Genomic DNA, 21,676 nt, shown 5'->3' with positions numbered 1-21,676 from the left:
TCTGTGGCTACAATCCAGTAGCCTACAAACATCAGCATGTGAATGACTGAATGTAGTGTGAAGAGCTTTGAGAACTTGGTAAAGCGCTATACAAGTGCAGACCATATAACTTTGAACAGACAGATTTTTTTGTGGCTATTCTGGATGGTGTCATTTTTCATCAGTCTTGTATTACAAATTTCATGAGAAACTTATTTTTTCAATTGAAGTTCATAATTTGTTACGAATCTTTGCACCGGAAGCTTATTTGTGAAGGACCATTTAGTTCCACTCCTGCTTTTACTCTGAAATGCCGACCGGATATAGTTTGGAATCTGACTGTGATTGATCACAGTGGAACACCGAGACAGGACGAAGAAGAGATAAGGACCGAACTTTGTGTGGATGACTCATTTCAAACAATTATATCGACTTGTCTTTGTTTTAAAAGCAGTTTTTAGCGTTTTGTTTTTTCCTCAAAACTATTCCGGAGGTAAAGAAGTTGTCCAAGTCTGCTGTCGGAGTATTTTCTTGTTTAAAGTAAACGCTGACTTAGTATTTTGATTAGAAAACTAATCAAACCGCTTGGAAGTTGATGAGTTTTTTTTTTGTTTTTTTTTTTTTTAAACCACAAATACATTTCCTGAGTGGATAACCTGGAATGCGTGTTCAGCTGCTTCCCCTGGAAAAGACAGCACTCTGACCTGGACACAGGCTGTATGGGTAACAAAGAGGGGTTCTAACCTGCGAGAATGTTCCTTTTACCAGGTCGTCTGGCTTTTTACAGTCCAAATAAAATGACCGCCACACCAGGATGGAATGGGAATTATAAATGAGTCTGCCCCCCCTCCCTTCAAACAAAGAAGCACACCTCTGTCGGATTGGAGCAGCGTCGAGCGAAGAGGAAAAACCTTGCGGGAAATGGAGCAGGAAGGCTCGTTGGAGCCCAACAACACACAGGCTGAGGTTTCTGTATTGTTAGCCCCGTCCGAGCTGCTCCTTCGCCCTGTTTAGTACTAGAGCATTCCTCCTCGTTACCAAATGCAGCAGCCGGGTTTCCACTAGTCGTGTGTGGGGTTAAAGAAAAGGAAAAGGGGGAAAAAAAAGAAAAGAAATGAGGCTGGACTGGCTGCAGTTGGTGGTGGTTTTGCTGCTGAGTGGCCTCCGTGGCTCCGCGGTGCCGTTCGCCTGCAAAACCTCCGACGAAGGGCCGAAGAGCGGAGGGAAAAGCCCGGCATCCGACAGGAAGGTGGTCTGCAGCAACATGGAGCTCCATCAGGTGTTGCCTGCGGACTCCTTCCCCAACAGAACAGTCATACTGTGAGTTTCAATCACTGTAAAACACTCACACACTTCTGTTGTAGTCGTTGTTGAGCTCTAAAACATATGTTCGATATACTTTTTACAATTAAAATGGTAAAATTGTCGCTTTGTCGGCCTCTGTCACTTAACACTTTCAAATATAACCAGTACATCCAGCCTTCTCCATGTACAAACTAATTAGTAAATAAGGTCCACCTGTGTGTAATTTAATCTCGGTATGAATGCAGCTGCTCTGTCATGGTCGTAGGGTTTATTAGAGAACCTTTAGTGAATAAAAAGCATCAAGAAAACGAGGGACCACTGTAGATAGTAAAGTGCTAAAGTCGTAAAATAACATTATTCTGGGAAGAGTCCCAGAACAACTATTAGCTCTGCATGTCACAAGTTTGTCTATTATGAAGAATGCCAACGGTGCCAAGGGAATGTTAATTAATGAGGAAAAATGTATTAAACTTTTAAAAGCCTAAAAAATATTTTTGAAGTTAATAGATTAACCTTCCAATGTGACAACACCACCAAACATTCAAGCGGGGCTTGATAAGTTTAGATTGGTACACATCAGTCTTGGAATGGCCAAGTCAAAGTCCAGATCAAAAATTCAATTGAGAATGTCATCCAATCCAATTTGACTGAACTCCTGCTCTCTTACACAAGTTGTTGGCAAACGTTTCAGCCTCTAGATATGAACCAACTACTGTAATTGCAGTAGTTGGTTCTTCAAAGTATTGATGCACAGCAGCTTTCTTGGTACAAAATCCTGAAAACAATGTATTGTTTTACGTCCGCTACACAAATATGCACTGCTTTGTGTCTGTCTCATCAAATCTCAATAAATTTATTGAAAACACAAGATATGGAGAAGTTCAGATAGTGCAAAAACCTTTCATCAAGGTACTGTCTGTCCACTCATGCTACTGAATTCATGTGACACCCCATCTATGAGGCATTTACAAGAGCTTACAAGTCATGAATTAAGCCTTGTGGGGTTTTTACATCAGGATGTGACTCAGTCTATGGTAGGATTATTTTCAGATTTAGCTCTTGACAGCACACACCTGAGTAAGCAGCATGCTTATACTCATTTAGAGCAGTACTAAGTCTTGTTTTTACTTTCATTTTTCCTGATGTTTTATTGGCTGTGGGCTTAAAATACACACTGCACACACAAATACCATATATAAACTGAACTTTTTTTTTTTTGGTTTTGTGTTGTATTTCATTGATTGCAAATAAGTTGATATAACCAGTCAGGATTTCTTGGATTACTTTTTTCTAATTGCCTTTAAGTCAATTTTGTTGTTGTTTTTAACCAGAGTACACACATTTGTAGATTTTTAATCCTGCACAGAAGCAGTGAATTAATGTTTTTTGCAGGAACACTGACACTTGCCAATTAGACTGGTGCCTGAAGCTACTTTTCCCTTCCTCCGGAACCGGACATAAGCTGGAATAGGCTCCCTCTGGTGTGAACCTGGGTGGAGCTGGACACCTTGCAGACTTTATACTTTTTCAGTGCGACTACCTTCCTCTGTCACTGCCATGGGGGTTTCCTTTGGTGTTTAACAGTGTTAAATATTCATTAACAAGTCACCTCAAAGTGCTGCTTGTTTTTGCATTGACTACATTTTGTAAACTTTTATTTCTGAGAAGCAATCTGACTTTATTGTAGGACACTGTTTTGTGTATTGGGAGTTTATATTTGCTGTTGGTGCTTCATTCCACAAGAAACGGTTTTCTTTAATTGAAAATTTCAACTCGTGTTAAGCTCCTGAACTTCATTGCAACTCAGATATCTTGTTCTTTTTACTTGTGTTTACCTAAGTAGATTTAATCATCTAGTTACCATGGAAACAGGTTGAGGTCTAACTGGTTGTCCATGACTTAGTAAAAACTTTAAGACTGAAAAGACAACATAAATAATTTCATTAAGGAGCACAGGAATAAGCACCGTTATTTCATCAACTTTTGCTTTTAAAATACAACCAGCAGCTCAAATACAACTGACTTTGTCGTTTGCATAATAAAACATTTTACCTAAACTTCATATTAATGATGATACGTAGCCTCTAAAATCAGTGAACTTTCTGGACGTGTAGAGTTCAACCGTGCTTGACCGTGGCCTAGATACCGCTGCATGTTTGAACTTTGCATAAAAGTCAAGGCTGCCGTCGAAACCTTGAAAATAGTCTGTTGTTGCTTTTCTGCCTCACACTATATGAAAAGCTTTTTTTTTCATATTTTCTGTGGATATAATCTCACTATATAGTTTTTTTTATTTTCTAGACACTAGAAAATTATTGCTGAGTATTGGGTAGACATAATTTAAAATTGAGCCTTGGCTTCACCCTGTGCCTTTTTTTTCCGTAAAGCTCTTAAAAAAAACAACAAAAAAACATTTGGCATCGGTTTGTAAAATACCGTCTCATTTTGCTTTCTTTTCTTGTAACTTGGTAAATTAACCAAAATATAATCTAAAAAAAAAAACAACCCTAATATTCCTAACTTTTTTTTTCCTCCACAATATCCCCACCACTTTTTGTGAACTTTAGTATCTCAATCATTAAAAATATACATTTTTTTTACTTTTTAGCTGGCCATGAATATTTATACGTTATTCCTGAAGTATATTCCAGTTTCAAAAGTTGCAGATGTGATATTGATGTCAGTTATGGTACAATATCTTGTGGAGCTCTAGTTGATGTATTTTGACTTTTATTTTGCAAACCATTGACCATTGATGTTGGAAATTGAGAGTTTTTGTTGTTCAAAAGGACACTTAATTTTAATGATTGTTTCCACAGAACTGTGAAACAGTGATTTAATCGTTGACCAAGGAAAAAAGCTTTTGTTGATAAATGCGCAATTAAGTGTTAATTGTATACTCTTGCTAATTTTTGATTAGTCATTAAAAAAAGCATGAATAAATTTAAGTGGGAGATTATTTTCCCGATTACAAAATGAGGGTTATAGATGCAGTTTTATAGATTTGAGACCAATTTTACTACCCATGTGATGAATTGGGGCGACGCTTCCCGTTCTCTAGATATTCGGAATTGCTTTGGGATTAACTGTGCATAAATTGATAACAGGAAACCAGCAGTTCTTGTTTTTGTTTAGTTTTTTTCTGCAAAGCTGCTGTGCATTTGGCATCACCTTTTGAACGACAGGTTTTATCTTTGCCGTCAATGAGCCCAGTCACTGAGAAATCTGCTCTGACTCTCCGTGGAGAGGCCTGACTGTAAAGAAGGTAAAAATTTATGTCACAAAACCTTCTCAGTTGAGGCAACTGGGAAGCATGAATCCCGCCTCAGAGCTTACATTCTTGGTGTAAAGAGAGACCCGTTCATTAGCCGTGGGCACACATCTCGCAGACGATTTCCTGTTTTCACTTATCAGGCGTTCCACTTTTAACAAACAACGAGCAGACTTCTCTTTGAGTTGTGCCAGAAAACTTGTAAATCTATCCACGCGAGTTTGTACCTGTGCAGTCGCAAAGATGCTCAACGTAAAGGTCTGATGGAGTGGCTTTACCCTGACGTTTGATGTGTGAAGTTGTTGACTGCAGTCCTTTGCGTCGAGACAAAGCGAAGAGAAAAACCTGAGTAATGCAGTCCCTGAACTCGACCGCCTCAGTAATCCGAGAGGAAATGACACAAATGTGTTTACAGCTGGCCTGTCCACCCCTGCCAGAGGAGGCCCTCTGCTAAGTTACGAGTGCGCCAATTTGGCCTTTAGCTCTGAGAGTCAAAAAGTTTGAGTGGGCGGGTGTGTGCAGGAGTTCTTATTTCACCCTCCATAGCCTCTCACACAGGAACTGACAGAGCTTTCTTTACTCATCCAGCTTATATTGCTTTTCAGGACTGGTTTTGCGTATACAAGATCACTTCCCCTAAAGCAACCGGGTTGGATTTTTGTGAAAAAGTGCTCCTGGTCTTATCTCCTGCAGAGCTGCGCAGGATTTATGTGAGAAACGTCCCAGGGAAATGTGAGCTTGGCGCAACGGCTCATCGGGGTGCTAAACTAACTGGTTTCACTGGCCAAACTGGGGATAAAGAACCATTTCCTTTTGAGTTTCACGTAGTTCACCTATAAAACTGGCTGTACTCAGATCTGTGTAGAGTTGGACCGTTCTTCATGTCCGTCATCTCTTTGTTTTGCTTTATTGTTCCAAATGTCTTTGAAGTATTTGTGCAAGGGGAACACAGGTGCTTTCAGGCTCCTATTTGTTTTTTAGGAGCGTTTCTGCCATGCTGTTGGTGCACACTAATGGAATGTCCCCCTGTGTCGTTCTTAAGTGGTTTTGCAGTGTTTGCATTGGAAAGCCAAAAAGTCCTGAAGACGAGGCACTGACAGCTGCACATCCATTCAGTTTGCAGACCAGCTGAGCTTTTATTTTGCAGGGTCGTCATTCTCTCCATCCCGCTCCTTTGAAAGCAGATTCATCCTTTAGTTAGCTTACAATTGTATATTTTGCATCAGTTTTTTTTTTCCCCTCACGAAACCGAAATGTGAAGTTTTTTTTTTTCATTTATTTAAAAGAAGATGATAGAGGTTTGTAATTTAACAAATTTTTTTTATTTCTTTTTTTTTAACCAGGCCCCAACTGAGGTAAATGAATAGTCCTTTTAATATAGTGCCCTAGAATTCTAGTTCATTCTTTTTCGTCACAGTTTTAGTTGTGGTAAACTAGAGTTGGGAAGTTTTAATAAATATATTTGCTTTGTCCCACTTTGTAGCTTGTGCTCAGAAGCTGCTCTTTTAGTCACTTAATGTTGGTCTGGCTCAAATTTCAAATCCTAGGTTCTAGAGCATATCTAATCAGCTCTTTTTTTATGTTCTTGTAGTATATAAATGTTTCTTTTTTTACACAAATGCTAAATATGATAGGCAATTGCATTTGCTTCTCATTTATAGCTTGCTTTTGCAGATATATTCCCAATCAAATGTGTCTTTATTTGAATGTGCACTGCCATTTCCAGGTTTTTGGATCTGAACAGGTCAAAAGTCGCATAATCCAAACTGTTGGATTATGTGAATAGATGGATACTGACTTGACATTTAACATCGCATTAAAAGAGTAAATATATCGCAAGGGGTCAAGAACAATTTCTAAATATTTACATGTATGCCGTGCATTAACTCTAAACCTTAAGCTGAAATGCAGCTGGAAATATTTTGAAAATCTGATGAAGATGCAACAGACATTCATAGCTGTGGACATTTATACATCAAAAGAACGAAGAAAATGTTGCATGAATTTTCAATTTCTTTCCACTTATAGATGTCACCGAAACCATACATTATGTTATGTAAAAACCAATTGGGACCTTTTATCTTAGGCTTTAAGCTAAGATAAAATCCAGGCTATATTAATCTGTAGGGGAAATTGCACACTTACAGATAACATCTTTGATAAACATCATTAAGATTGACAAAAATCTGTAGAAGTAAACACAGGATGTGTGTGTCGACAGGATCATTTAGCAGATTTTTCTTGGCATAAGCCCAAGCGTGTTTTACTTACTATAAATGCCTGAAGACTCTCTTCTGTGCTGTTGGAGGGCTGACCTGCAAAAAACTTCCCTACCCTGTAAACAGAGTCTGGAGACGTCAGGCTGGCGTGCAGAGACAGGTCCGTAGAGAAGTAGATGAATAGAGTGCAGACTTCCTTTCCACAGATTCTGAGAGTCAAATGAGTGGTATTTTTTTTGCTTTGCGTTATTGATCAAAATCAGACAAGAGACTTGCCATAAAGACTTTTTTCCTTTTGCAGTCAAAGCAGATCCCAGCATTTTGTTGTCACAACCCTGTCATGAGGAACAGGGTTGGATAAGGTGGCGTGCAAAGACTTAAAGGGTGGAGGATGGAAAGAAGCCAACACAAGGCTGCATGACTTTTTGGAAATCTCCAGTTATTAAACGTAAAGATACTCCGGAATCACCAGACATTACATGTCCACTTGATCTTGGGTTAAAATAACATAATCTAGTCCGTAGACCATTTTTTCATTTCTTTCTTTGAAGATTAAAGCTTGTTTGATAATCTTAAACAGCTCCCATCAATTTATTTGCATTTGAGTTTTGTAGATGTCAAGAGAACTAATACATACTACTGTCAAATGTTCATGGATTTAACAGTCGAGTACTATGTTTGTTCCCACGGAGAAAAATAGAAAACCTTCATCAAGTCTCCTCTGTCCAACCCCGGTAATGAAACCCCTTCAACGCCCTGTAATGGCTCCAGGATTGCCTCAGGTTGCGAGTGCAGCTGACATGCATGTCACTAACCAGCATGTTCCCTCCCTGCAGGCCAGAAACAAACTCTGACCACAAATCCCTGCTGTGGATTTCTGGTCTATTGGTTTTTAACACCCTTCAGGGTGAAGTTTTAAGAGAGACTGAACCGAACACAAAGCTTGGTTTGTTGTACGTCAGCATTGCTGACTGCATGAAGTATTTTTGTAGAATCCAGTTAGTCATCCAAAAAAACGTAGATTTAAAAACAAATAAAATATTTCCTCCTAGTTGGAAATTTAATATTAAGAGGTATTTAGTCCTTACATGGGGTGTAACGAACAATACTCAAGAATGAAACGGTACAAGATTTGTTCAGTTTGTCACTGTCGCCATCTACTGAATAGTAGAGGAACCTTTTACAGCTGCATGAGGTGAAGTCATGTTGACTGCAACTAGCCAGAGCTCAAGAAATATTGTGACACTTTAGCAATTTGAACAGTTGATGTTCCACATGATCTACTGTGTTCAAATGAGCATGATAAAGGCAGCCATCCTTCCACCATTTGATAAAATGACACTCTGTCCCTTTTGAATCCACTTTCATACACACATTCACTGCTGATGTTTTGGTTTCTGTGTCCGGTTGGCTCCGAGGAGGCGTTTGTTTTCCTGCAGCTAATGAGTTGAACATTATGTGTGATTATTTTGATGAGAATGCTCGCAGCATAACAAACCAGGAACGCATGTCTGAGAATTGAATCCTGTTTTTCAAAGTCAGCTGTGTTTTAATTGCCTTTCTCACTTGGTAATTTCCATCTTTGTTTTCTCCGCAGAATTCTAAACAACAACAAGATTCAGGAACTGAGAAATGGAGTCTTCTCCGGATTGTCTACATTGGAAAAGTTGTAAGTACGGCTGCCGAGTAAAATGAATTCACTTGAATCATAATCCGCTTTTTGAATCTCTCTGCAAAGCAGAATATTTGTAGTAATGGACTCCAGCTAAAGATCACAGTTGGTCTACTTTCAGTGTGTTTCGATATGTGCTCAATGCAGCCACTTCTGCATCTTCGCTGGCATTTCATTAAGGAACTTTAAACCATGTAAATGGTGTGATGGAAAATAATTTGCTCTTTTAAACCCATAGATTTTGTAAAACTTGCCTGCAGGCACATACTGAAAATAGTAAAGGGAGTCTGCTACTAAAATAGCAGCATGGTGTCTTGTGTGTAATATTTACTTGGGAAATTAAACTAGATGTTGTTTACAAGAGTTTTATATTTGAGCTGTCAGACAGCGTAACGACTCCTGTGAGAACATGTCTACACACCATCCTAAAAATCAGAATTTTTATGTCTAATCTAATCTTTGCTTATTCATGAAGCAACCTTACTCAGTCTAATCAGTGGAGGCTGCTTACATGGGAGCCCCTTTTTGTAAACTTAGTTGGTTCTTAATCATGTTAGGCACTTGAACGTAGCCAAAAGTGTAACTTTTAAAAGTGTAGGAGAAGATGTAAACGTAAAGTGAAAAATAATGAAGAATGGTACAGCAAGTGACCTGTATGTGAGGTGATGTGAAGAAATTTAGTTTTGTTTAGAAATGTTAATGTGAAATCTGTCACTTCTGTCCTTGAAATGTATTTTAACATTTGTCTTGCATATTAAGATTAGACCAGAAAACCAAGACTTTTTTTTGTAGAAAGCATCTTTAAACCTTACCCAACAGATGACACATTTTTATTATCAAAGCCTTAAATTTCATCCAAAAGTGCCTCAACAGAAGTAACCCATCCCTCCACAAGAAAAGCTTTGTCTTGCAGAGTGGAGGGATTCACAAAGCCAAAGCTGGGATCCTGCCAATGGAATATGAAAGTCCCAAAAAATATGAAGTACCCAGCAGCTCTGAGGTTCAGTCAGTCAAGGCTGTTGGTCTATTCTGGAAGACTGGAGGTCGAAGTAGAAAGGGGCTAATTATAGGAAGTGTTGCCTGCCTGGTGACAAGCTTTTGACAAACGGCTGCTTGGATATTCCAGGGATTCCATTATTTGTCAATGGGAAGTGGGTGGCCTGAGGAGCGGTCAAAGTACAAAAGAGTAATTTCTATATTGGCCATTCAAGGTATCATGAACTTTATGCACAAATTTTACAGAACAACTTGAAATGGTTTTTGCAAACAAAAACAAGGCAGATGTTACCGTTCAGTGTCACACAGGCTTTCATCTCGCAGGTTTGGCTTTTGAGAGACCTGATGAAACGGGAAGTTAAATAAGAAGGGAGCTAAGGGGATTGGTCAAAATTCAGCCGAGTTGCAGTGATTGGTCAGGATATAAGGAAATGCAGAAAACATCAAGGTGATTGGTCAGATTTGCGGGAAAGTTGTGACGACAGGTGAAAATGGCGAGTTTGCACAAAATTTGTGAATGTTTGATTGAATTTGCATTCACAGTTGCGATCGCACCATTGAACTTCCTGGAGAGATTGGTTGAATCAGCCAAGAGTGCCACGGCTAACTCTGGGGGAGCTGCAGAGATCCACAGCTCAGGTTGACGGAGCTTCAACTATTTTGTGAAAAATATTGGGATCAAGTTTACAGGAGACTCTGAAAGACTGAAAATTGTTCTGATATTTTTTGAAAACCATGCAACATTTTCTTTCCACTTCAGAACTGCACTGCATTGCGGCTGGTATTCATAAAATTTGTTGGCGCAATGCTCCATTTGCTTTTTTCCCCAAGAGACTTATACAAGACCTAGACCAACGCAGGTTGTGGTTTCTGACATATCTGTCGGTTTTTCTCGTGGCTCCCTTTACTGATTGAGAAACGTCATCCGTGTCATCCGACACTGCTGCTGCGGCCTGGAATGTTACAATCCGTACTTCCTTCCTACACGGAGATTCAGAACGTGGCTCCGGGCCTGAGCATATGGGCCACCAGTGATTTATCACTTGGGAATGGCTTCATGCAGATAAAATAACCAGACCATTAATGGCCCCACTTTTACCCAAGGCTACAATAACACATGAGTGCATTGATATGGAATTTTAAGTGCACAATCCTCCTCGCTTTAAGCTCAGGCTGCCGAGGAAAACCAGCAAAAGCTGACTGCGGGTCTCCCTATTTCAGAGAGACTTTCACTATAAGCATTATAAATTACATAAGTCGTAGTTTTCCAAATTCTTGCTCATTATGTTCCTCCTCAATCACATATTTACAAGGCTGCCTTGATTATTTCCTGTGTAGCCAAACAGCTCTCCTGGGGGCCGAGTGGTTAGTTTTCAATGCTCAGACCTTGAAGATAACACAGAGGGTCTGCTCCGAATGTGTGAAATAAAAATCTTTGATCTTTCTTAAGGAAAGCCTTGTAGGTTCTCGTATGCGATGTTTGTGAATAGCCAGCTATTCTGCCCGTCTTTGTCTCATTGCAACCCCCCTCCCAGCCAACCTACTGCAGACAGAGAGCTGAGCCTGCTCGATGGTTTGCTTGCTTTTGTGATTATAATGAGGCCAAGCCGAGGGCAGAGGTGACAGCCATGAGATTCCCACACACACATTCACATTGAGCATGCTCCAAAACGGCACTCCCACCTAAAATCTAAAACTCCATCACTTTGTCTGAGAGTGCTGGGTCTCTTCACTTTAACCCTGTTTTTTGGTTTTTTTTTTTGTTTTTTCCTGTGTCCACAACGAAGTGCTCCCTCATTTAGACTGGCTAAATGCAGACTGAGACAGAGAGGGGTGGAGAATTGATTTCTGTCTTCTCCGCTCTCTGCGTTAAATTGAAAAGTAACTCTAGAGGCCCCTGTGTTCTGCTGGGGGCCAAAGATGTCACTGCTTGTTTTTATAAGCCACTCAGAATCCCCCTTGTTTCCCCTGGATTCTCTTTCTGAAAGCAGTGCTGTGGAGGACAGCTTATAAGATGGATGGATGAGAAGGATCCTGAAAGAAAAATGAATTTGTGTTGCTGTAAATAACATATTGATGGAGTTTTCCGTATATATTTTACTTTGACAGAAAAAGTGTTTAATCTGTGGGATTATTAAGGTACTTTTCAGCTTTATAAACACAACGGGTTTGGATAGTAAATCATAGAGTAGAGCTGCTAAATATCCCGAATGGTATTCTGCATTCAGACTGCACAATATGACAAATTTATAGTCATCACATCAATTTCAAAAAGAATTGTGTGGAGCACTATCATTATTAGTTATAATATTCCAAGTGCTACAAGCTTGTACAGGCTAATGTTATATTTAGCTGTTGGACAGAGGCCCAAGGAAACCGTTCCCATTGGACACAAAGGATATTGCCCAAAAGGCCAAAGGTCATAGAGTGATGGATGCCCAGATGAGAGAGAAAATACCACATCTCATACTTTATCATTGTCACAATATCTTCTATATTATCACAATTGCAATATTTTCTAATATCTTGAAGCCCTAATCAGCAATGTTGGCATGCACTATGGTATAATCCTTTTATGACTTTTCACAAAACATAAAAGAAATGTGATCCAAATGTTGCTGCCAATTTTTGGCCCAACATGTTCATTTGTATATATAGGATGCGGAAAACAAGCTTTTTGTCTGTGTGTACTTAGGAGTCTTAATTAATAAATAAAATAACAATTTATAAATAATATAATTTGGCTATCTATTTATCACAACCCATAGCCAAATTTACGAACCTCATCACACATCAGATGTTTTCCTGATTTTATGCAGTGTTATCACACAAAACATTGGCTTTTGACCATAACAGTGGGATTGATATCTGATATCGAATCAACCCAAACTTTCATATTGGTGCATTGTCACAATAAATCAAAATTTTTTATTTAAAATTAAACATAGGTTGACATTATGTGACCCTCATGACACTAGAAATCGACTTTCCGTAGGTTAGAAAGTAGACTTATTGATCCATTTACAGTTTTCCTTTTTAATTGGAGGCTCTGTTGACTTGGATATAATATAACTCGGAGTCAGAGACTCTTGTCCTTGCTTTCTAATCGGAACGAAGTGAACAATTGTATAAAAGCGGCCTGATGTGGATCAACTGAATTTTGTGTATCAACACACATGCTGGAGCTTGTTACCGTGCCAGGACACTGATTTCAAGAAATGAGCTTCAGGTAATCTTTTTGTCAGTAAAACATTATTTTAATGAGAGAGGAACACAGTTAAAAACCTTTAGCAGTTGCTGAACTATTATGTTTGGAGCTAGTTCAAGAACACTTTTGAGCAGCTTTAATGCTTTGCCAGCTGTTTCAAAGTGAGAATGTCCAGAAAAGCCGCATTTTCTCTGTGCAAATAGGCTTAAAAGGTGCCAGGTCATGTGCAGTCTTCAGTCTTTGAAAATCAAACAGTGCAGATATTAGTGGTTCAACATGGGTTTTCTTTAACCCCATTTTCTTTTTCTTTTTTCATCTGGGTCCGTTTGCATTTTTTCGGTTTGTTGCATCTGGTTTAATTTTATGTGTATTTCTGCCACAATAGATTCCTTAAAATTGCAACAAATGCAAAGTCTTGACAGACTGAAACAAACTAAAACTGGTTCTGACTTGGCTATGAGAATCTTATCATAGCCAAGTCATATATATATATATATATATTAGCAATTTCTTCATCCCCTCTTCTCATTTCTCACTCAGCACCTCTTTGCGGGAAGACTATCTCTGCTTGCTCACATCAAAAGTTTTCTGGAGCAATAGATGTTTTGTCTACGGCTCGTTTGTGGTCTGGAAGCCACCTGTAGTTGACAGCCCGTCGACATCAAACGGGCAGAGTTACCCAGCGGTGCATTGTGTGGGTTCAGGTGGCGAGTAGAGAGCCTCTTCTACCTCCGCTTTAATGAGTGACGAGGCAGTGCTGGCGCAGGTGAGCGCCTCGGGAATTCTGTGACCTCAGTCCTTTGAACCCTGGGAGAAGCAGGTGTGTGTGTGCGTGTGTGTGTGTGAGACGGAGAGAGAGCCAGAGTGCGCTTTTGAGGGTCGGGTCATGACAACAGTTGTGTACTGATGATAGGCGTTTGAGTTTGGAGGGAGGTCTGGTTGCTGTTGGGTTAAAAAGTGCAAAACGTTGTTTTTCTTTTGTTTTTTTCCTGCTCTCCTTTAATTATAGGCGTCTGTTTCGGCACCCTTTAACTAGGAATTTTCCGAGATTGGTCTGAACTCATTTCCCTTCACATTTTATGACCTGACCTCCTAACTGTCCTAATGTCTGTAAAAACCATGAAACTGTGGTTGACATGTTTTGAAAATGTCCAAGGAAAGCTCTGGAACTGGATTAGATCCTGGTATTGAGTTTTTGTCAAGAATTATTGATATTACTGCTCTGTAATAACTTTCTTTTTGGTTTTTGACTTCTATCAATCAATCAAAGGGAAAAAAAAGTACAACAAAAAAATGGTCATTACATCTATTTTCCCACATCCTGCTGTACAAAGATTTACTTATAGGGCCAGATAATGTTTATTTGATGTTTATTTTGCACAAACAAAATTGTTGAGTTTGAAAAGTGAAATGTACCAGGCGCGGAGTTATAGAAGGGGACTTGGGGGGTCTCTCAGAATATCGGAATCAGTATTTGAGCAGTTGTAAGAAGTTCATTTATGATGTTGTTGAAACAATTTACTTAAATGATTAACTATGTCATTGCTGTTTCTACTCGGGGGGAGTAACATTTTTTTCTTTCTCTCCACAGGGACCTGCGGAACAACTTGATCAGTCATATTGAGCCGGGAGCTTTCCTGGGATTGAAAACTCTGAAGAAACTGTGAGTATCGGAGCTGCTGTTCCTTTGTTGACTAGTTAGTCAAATGTTTTTACTGCGTACTCCACATTCAAGCAGATTGATCTGACTTTCAGGCTTTAAATCTTTTGAGAATTTTATCTTAAAGAAAATATTTTATATATTTTTTATTTTCCCTAGTCAGACTACATAGATACAAAGAGTTAAGCACCAAGAAGAAGAGGCCTGATTGGCACATAGTGTGTGTGTGGCACACAGACCAGTGATGGTCTGGGTATGTAAATAATTAAAATTGCAGGATGGTGAAATTTAGACTATAATCAAAATTATTTTCGTACCCTGGTATGACACCCCCCTTGTGAACACATGAACATCACATACCAAGCTGTTGAATGATGCGACCACTTGGCCTCCTGCAGACCGGTGATTGTTACCCAATGTTTTTAATACAAAAGCTGTCTGCAACTCATTATAGCACTTTACTGCCTGTTCTAGATGTTTCCAGCTTCTTGCAAATCAAATTTTCTTTTGAAGCAAACTAACTGGTTTGCCCTAAATGTGTTGTTTGCTGCAAAAGTAAATGTTTTCCGAATCTTTGCAGTTCCATCATCAAATGGACTTTGACATTTACTCACTGGAAAAATGACATTTATTCCCTGATCCATTTCCATAAAAATGAGAATTTATAAGAATGAGTTACTCTTAACATTTAAAGTTTGCGTAATCCATGTCATATAGTGCCACCTTACTGTTTTCATCATGAAACCTGGAGTTGCCTGGAAACTTGAGGCTTCACTGTGCTACAGAAAAGCATGTAGAAATTTACTTTTGATTTTACATTTGATCAGTCCGTCAAATCAGAATCTGCTAAAATCGGTATGAAAGGGTTGGACAGAATCAGTGATTAGAAATTGGCCTAAAAATCTGTGACTGGTTGATTTGTACGATTGTAGAAAATGTGTGCTCACACCTTCCCGAACACATTTTGGAAATAATCTAGTAAGAACTGGAGAACTTTTGCTGTTTTAAGACCGTGTCTTTGACATCTTTTTTTATTATTATTAATTCATTTTTAAAGCTTGGCCACTGTAGGAACATCTGAGCCCCATTTATAGAGTCTGATGGCCAAACTTAAAAAATGCTAAAAAAAAAAAAATAAAAATGGGGGGGGGAATAATTTTTTTAATAAAAGTGGGGCATGAACCCCATGTGAAACACCTTTTCTTCTCAGTTGCTCTTTGTGACGGGCTGCATTGGAATTTTGCCAGGATAAAGGTGCATCATGAAGTAGGAGTCTTATTTCCAGCCATTTGTTTTCTTTGGCCTTCTACCAGAGGCGCTCACTCTTTGATAAAGGGAAGAGGACTTGAATGCATTTATGTCCGGATCTAATTCAAATGTGGAAAACCAATCTTGGGTGGCGTGCAGCTGTTCTTGTTGTGACTCGTGGGTGTAAAGCTGTGCATCTGAGTCTGTTGCATGAGACTGAGGTGGAACACAGCTTGAGTTGGATTCATCAGATAGTACCCAGCGCCTGCCAAAACAAACTTTAGCTTGGCTGCTGCTGTGGAACAATAAAGAGCTCAACATGAAGGCAGTCAGCTTCCTGGTTCAGACCTGCTCTCATTTCCTGTCCAATTCTTCTTCTCGGTGTATATTCACGCTCTGCTCTCAGATCAGCAGCAACTGAAACTTTTTTTTTTTCTTTTCTTTCTTTTACCACTGTGCAGGTGCAACACCTCACATGGAGGCGCTCGCTAAGAATGAAGTCTGACTTTTACCTAAAAATAACTGCTTTTACCGTGCCCTCGGTCCATCTCAGTTTATTTACAAGGATGGGTCAAAATCAAAAATTGGAACACGCAGCAAGGCGTCTTCTCCAAGTTTTTGGAAAAATTTAAAGGGATTAATTGGCAATGATGAAAAATTCCCCAGCTTCTAAGTAGCTCATGATATTTGCCAAAGTTTACGCCGTCCAGAAAGTCTTGGAAAAGCTTGAAGATTTTGCTCATAATGTTTTCGCTCTTTCTCTCGGCTCAAGCTGGTTTTTAATTCCCCCATCTGTCCCTCTCCTTCAGCATTTCTTAATTAAAATTACCTCTGCTTTGAGTGTGTTGGCAAAGGCCATTGAAAAGGAGATTTAAAGTAAAAGCTGCTGAGGTTTGGGATTGCAGTTTTTCTGCACACAGTGTGCATAGAATGATTTCCAAACATGCCCTGCATTTGCAAATTGCAAGAGGGAATTACCAAGTTTCAGATTTTTCTAAACTTTGTGCAGTACTCCTTAACTCCTTTTATATTCTGTTTAAACTATTACATCACACATTAACACCCTGAAAATGTAGTGTTTATATTTTCTAAGATAAGTGTTTCTCGTCATTTTCCTCTTTTCCCCACTTTTCTGCCATAAGCGTCATTCATTTAAAAATGAATAAAAGTGTAACTGGTCTGGGTTTTTTTCCAGGTATTGAATCTAGGTTGAAAGTGTATAAATTCAATATGTTATCATATTAAGATTGAACTAAAATGAGATTGAAAAACTACAAACCAAATAACCCCCGGGGGGGTATTATGGGTACACTTCCTTGTCATCATGATTGCATCTTTTACCTTCCGTTACCCACAGCTGATACGTTTTCCCCAGTTTGAAATGTTTGAATCCATTTCAACACCCTTACTTTGCTCAGCAGTGGATCCTTCTAGCTGCAGCCCCTATTTAATGTGCATTCCTCCAACAGCTGAACAGGCTCTGCTCAGACCTAATCACATTAGGCTATTTTTGCTTCTCCTCAGCATGTCATACGCAGCAGCTGACGTGCTTTGCTGAAAAACCATCCTTCGTGCTCTTAATTTGCTACATTGCAAAGCCTAAAAGCAGTGATTAAAACGTTGTTCGAGGGATCCGGTCTGGTTTGCACATTTTGTAAGATTCCCAGCATATCGGCTGATTACACTAACTATGATCTCCCGTCTTGCATGAAGTTTGTTTAACTTTCTTTATAATATGAATCAAGGCAATAAAAAAAGAACTGAAGGGAAAGCCCCCTTCTTTCAAACCTCCACTTTTCCATCCCCTGCTCTGTCCTTAGCGCGGCGCACAATACTCGCTCAAATTGGCAAGCCTGCAACAGGCTGTTATTCATTCTCTGTCAAGTGGAACTAATAACCTCACACTGTGAATTCCCCGCCTGCTACCTTGAAGACAAACACCAATAATAAAAATAATAAACGCTTTGAAGTTGGCATATGACGACCAGCCATTCTCAAGGTATAACTTTACACTTCTCAAGCACTCCACGGTGTAATTCGGCTGCTGGGTAGACGTCTGTTCTTGTATCGTCTCTTCATTTTTTTTTTTTTTTTTGCTTTGCACAATTATAAAATTCAATCATTACTGGAGGAATATTTATCCATTACATTTTACAGGTTTAAATTTAGTCTCTTGCAAATTTGTCTTCCATTTTCTGTATCTTCTCTGTGGTTGTCGCCAGAGGTGTTGGTGGGATGGGGGCCCGCCTCCACAAGTGATTGGACTGGAAGAGATTTTTCCGAGTCGCAATTATTTTAAATGCCAACAAGAAATACAATTCAAGACTATTTAAGGTTTATTTACTTGCCAAGAGCAAGTGACGCTGAAACCAATTTAATAAATCAATGTACAATAAACCACACACATTGGTGTTTGTGATAAAACAAGTGTTTGAATGTTTTAAACAATCTTTATTTGAGGAAGTAGTTGGTGTTATTGTTTATTGCTAAAATAGTTGTTTGCTTTGAATTGCCATGCTGAAATGTGCTGTACAAATAAAGTTGCCTTTAATTTGTACGTTCACGCAAAATGTCTGAAGTATGATTCTGCTGTTTGTAAAACGGTAGTTTAAAAGAAGGAGGGCTTTTTACACGCACACACCGACTGCACTAAAGGTTGCCGTGGCGATGTGGAGGTGATGGTGGGTGAATGTTGACTTTCCTCGAGGTTCTCAACATGGGCGGTACCGCCCCCCAGGGGGCATTCAGAGGACAGCAGGGGGCGCTGTCGGAAATTTTAAATTTTTACAAAAGGGGGGCGCTGGGATTCCTTTGGGGGGCGTTTGGTTGAAGGTAAACTTTATACCTTAAATCCACAACAATATCGGTTTACACTGAAAAATGAACCCATTTAAATAAAGAAATCCCTCCATGGGCGATACCACGATAGAGAGCATTCATTTCATAGTATTAACACCGGAGCTGTAAGTGGTCCTGTATGAAACGGGTGTGATAGAATAACGGTACCACAGCACTTTTAAATTTCAATAATCAAAATACTGAAATTTTTTCCGTTGTTTTAAAACGTTTGTCAGTCTGCCTTTCCCCCATCGATACGTTTCCCACCCTGCACCTTAGGGGGTCGAAAAAACAAAAAAAAAACAAGGCGCACGTTGCGCAAAACTCTGAAACAGGAGAAGCGGGACATAAAACGGAGCGACGAACTAGATGTGAATTACGGCATAAACAGAATCCGACGCTGAACAGTGAAAAATCAACACATGATGTAAAACGCATGACGATTAGGCGGCACAGCAGGGGATGAGTGAAGATTACTGATGGTGAGCGTCAATAAATGATAAAATAAATCTAATAACAAGAAAGAAACTAAAGTAGACATGGCAATAAACCAAGAGAGGATAATATTAATCAAAGAAAACTAAATGGAAATGAATGAAGAACAAAATGCAAGAATAAACTAAGAAACTAAAATAAATACAGAGAAATAAACTGGTATGGCAAGAACTTTTGAGCAATAATTAATACAGAGGACTGTATGGCAAGAATAAAAAGACACTATTTCCAGATAAAAGGTAAAATAATATTGTTGAAGTGCCATGGGTTTGTTGAGACCACATCTAGTACTGAGAATAAATATATCTTACAGACCATAACAGTAAAGAACTCATCACTTATTTATGTTTTTAATTAGATTTGATATATTTATTTCTTCAATATTATTTTTCATGTCAGTGTTAATGTCATGAGGCTGATGACACTTTCAATTTGACTCATTAGGATTTGATTAAGAACCAGATTTGTTCTTTGTAATTTCTGTCCAGTAAAACTATTAATCTATAAATCAATAGACAGGTCTATATAAAGATATAATCCATGTTTCTGTCTCATATTTGTATGGCATTAAAAGGATCTGTAACTTTTGTTTTTCCACTGAAAGCTCTGGTTTGCACAATAAATGCCATGTGGGTGAAGTTTTATGGATGATACTCTGATGTCCCATTCTCCTGAAGGCAGCACAGAGCTGCACCACCAGAAACCGACAGAAACACCGAAGAGAAGAAGAGTTATGATTAATGTAGTTACAGTTCTATCCATGTTTTAATGTTGCAGAGCTCAGCCGTTTTGCAAATAGTTAAAAGTTTAAACTGGCATATTGTACATCTTTTATCTGCTCATTTTGTGCAATACTTAGGGCACAGAACAAGAATATTTTTTTGCACTCTGATTGGCTGCTGATAGACCTACCAATTTTAAGTTGAATGTTCATTGCATTTTTCGTAGACACTTGTGAAAATAATTTCTATTCACATGGCTTTTTTGTTCTCTGGGAAATTATTTTTGATGATAAATACAGAAACAAGCATAAAAATCAAAACATCTACAATAGTGATAGTAATATTAATAATAAAATAATAGTCAGTGCAAAGTACCCTACAAATTCTTTGGTGGGGGCCGGTGAGGAACCTGGATAAAGACTAGGGGGGCACTGGCCCAAAAAAGGTTGAGAAACACTGATCTAAACGATAGAGGTTTAGCTAACTGACAGCAGCAGCAACATCCATCTTCTTTGCGTGTTCATCTCGAGAATCATCCGGTATTCCTCCCGTCAGGTGTGTCGGACACCTCTCTCTGATGTTTTTCTGAGACGTCTTGTCGGGTCACATCTAGAGTTGAAGAAAACAGACACTTTTGATGTATTTGACATTAATCATAGGTGATTAATCGCCTCCCACCGTGCCGCTTCGCCTTTTAAGGTTTCGAATCCCCCTGCAGGCCCACACAGACATTATCTAATACCGTCTTGGAAGTCGTTAACCTGTCTGCTGAATGCTAGACGTCCCTGTCCCAACCTGCCTGCTAAACTTGGTGTTTTTACTTTTTAAGTGGAATTAATTTTTCTTTGACTAACTTTCCCTTTATTGTTATAAAGAAATCTGTCTTTTATTGCTCTTTTTTTCCCCTTTCTCTCTATGTTTTACAGGGACCTGTCCAACAACAGCATTAGCTGTCTTAACGGGGACGTCTTTAAGGGCCTGGACAGCCTGAGTCGGCTGTAAGTACTGTGTGTTATCCTGAATATAATGAGTATAATTGGTATAACATCGGCTGACATCGGCTGTGTGTTTTTTCTGCAGAAACCTTTCAGGAAACATGTTCTCCTCATTGGCTCAGGGAATATTTGACAGGCTGGTGTCTCTGAAGGCGTTGTAAGTATGCTAAGGAGATAATTCTCATCTGTTTTGCTCAATTTATCCATCATGCGTCGATCCAATAAAAACCGTGTTACAGACATCGTGCTTGTTGTTAATTTCAGAGAGTTTCAGACACCCTACCTGCTCTGTGACTGTAACCTTCGGTGGCTGCTGCGTTGGATCAAAGACCGTAATGTTTCTGTGAAGAACACAAAGTGCTCGTACCCTCAGTCGCTCCAGGGTCAGCTCATAACGTCTTTGAGGCCAGAACTCCTTACATGCGGTAAGGACACAAACTGGAGCTGCTCAAAATCAGACTTTTCTGTTAAAATGATCACACATTGGCCTGGTCAAAACTGAAATGCAAAACTCCACATTATTATATGTACAAGATTTACACAGTGTGGCATAAATACAAATACAGAATTTGGTTCAAATATTTTCCAGGTGTTTTTCAAGTTTTTTTTTTTTTTTTCTATACAAATATTTTCCATCCCACTCTTGACTTTTCTCAGTCTCATCAATTACATGAATTGTCTTTCCATTGGTAATTAATGGGTACATTTTGTATTTATGCTTTCCAAAGGACTTTAACTTCTTTTAAATTTACCATGGCCTCTGAAATGTAAGCATGATGATGGCAGACCAAACGGTGTACAATGTAGCCCAAATATTTGTGGATTCACCTGTTGGCAGATTTTTCTCTGGATCTAAACTCCAAATTTTGGGGGGAAAATATTAAGTTGCATTGTTCCTTGACATGCTATTGGCTTTTGTTTTAAAAGCAGCCAATCCATGAGTGCCTTTTGTTTTTTCTTGGCATCAAAAGCCTTTTTGTCTTTGCCATCAGGGGTCATGACAAACATTAATATGAAAGATTTATGTAGGGTCTTTAGGGCTGCGGTCTTAGATGTCTAACAACCTTA

The 21,676-nt window shown here is 39.0% G+C and overlaps 1 protein-coding gene across 1 annotated transcript in view; it reads left to right on the top strand.

Moving 5' to 3' along the window:
- The first annotated feature begins 231 nt into the window (after nt 1-231).
- adgra3 (adhesion G protein-coupled receptor A3) overlaps nt 232-21,676 on the top strand; it is a 30,399-nt gene continuing 8,954 nt past the window's right edge. Inside the window, exons 1-6 of the mRNA XM_008435808.3 lie at nt 232-1,299; nt 8,372-8,443; nt 14,242-14,313; nt 20,540-20,611; nt 20,694-20,765; nt 20,873-21,033. Of these exons, the coding sequence (XP_008434030.1) occupies nt 1,094-1,299; nt 8,372-8,443; nt 14,242-14,313; nt 20,540-20,611; nt 20,694-20,765; nt 20,873-21,033 (655 nt within the window). The 5' untranslated portion in view covers nt 232-1,093. The remainder of the gene's footprint in view (nt 1,300-8,371; nt 8,444-14,241; nt 14,314-20,539; nt 20,612-20,693; nt 20,766-20,872; nt 21,034-21,676) is intronic.

Source organism: Poecilia reticulata, chromosome 18 (assembly GCF_904066995.2).
Source record: "Poecilia reticulata chromosome 18, P_reticulata-male-v2, whole genome shotgun sequence".
Lineage (NCBI taxonomy): Eukaryota > Metazoa > Chordata > Actinopteri > Cyprinodontiformes > Poeciliidae > Poecilia > Poecilia reticulata.
Note: the sequence above shows the minus strand (reverse complement) of the source record. Positions and strands in the feature narration are given on the sequence as shown.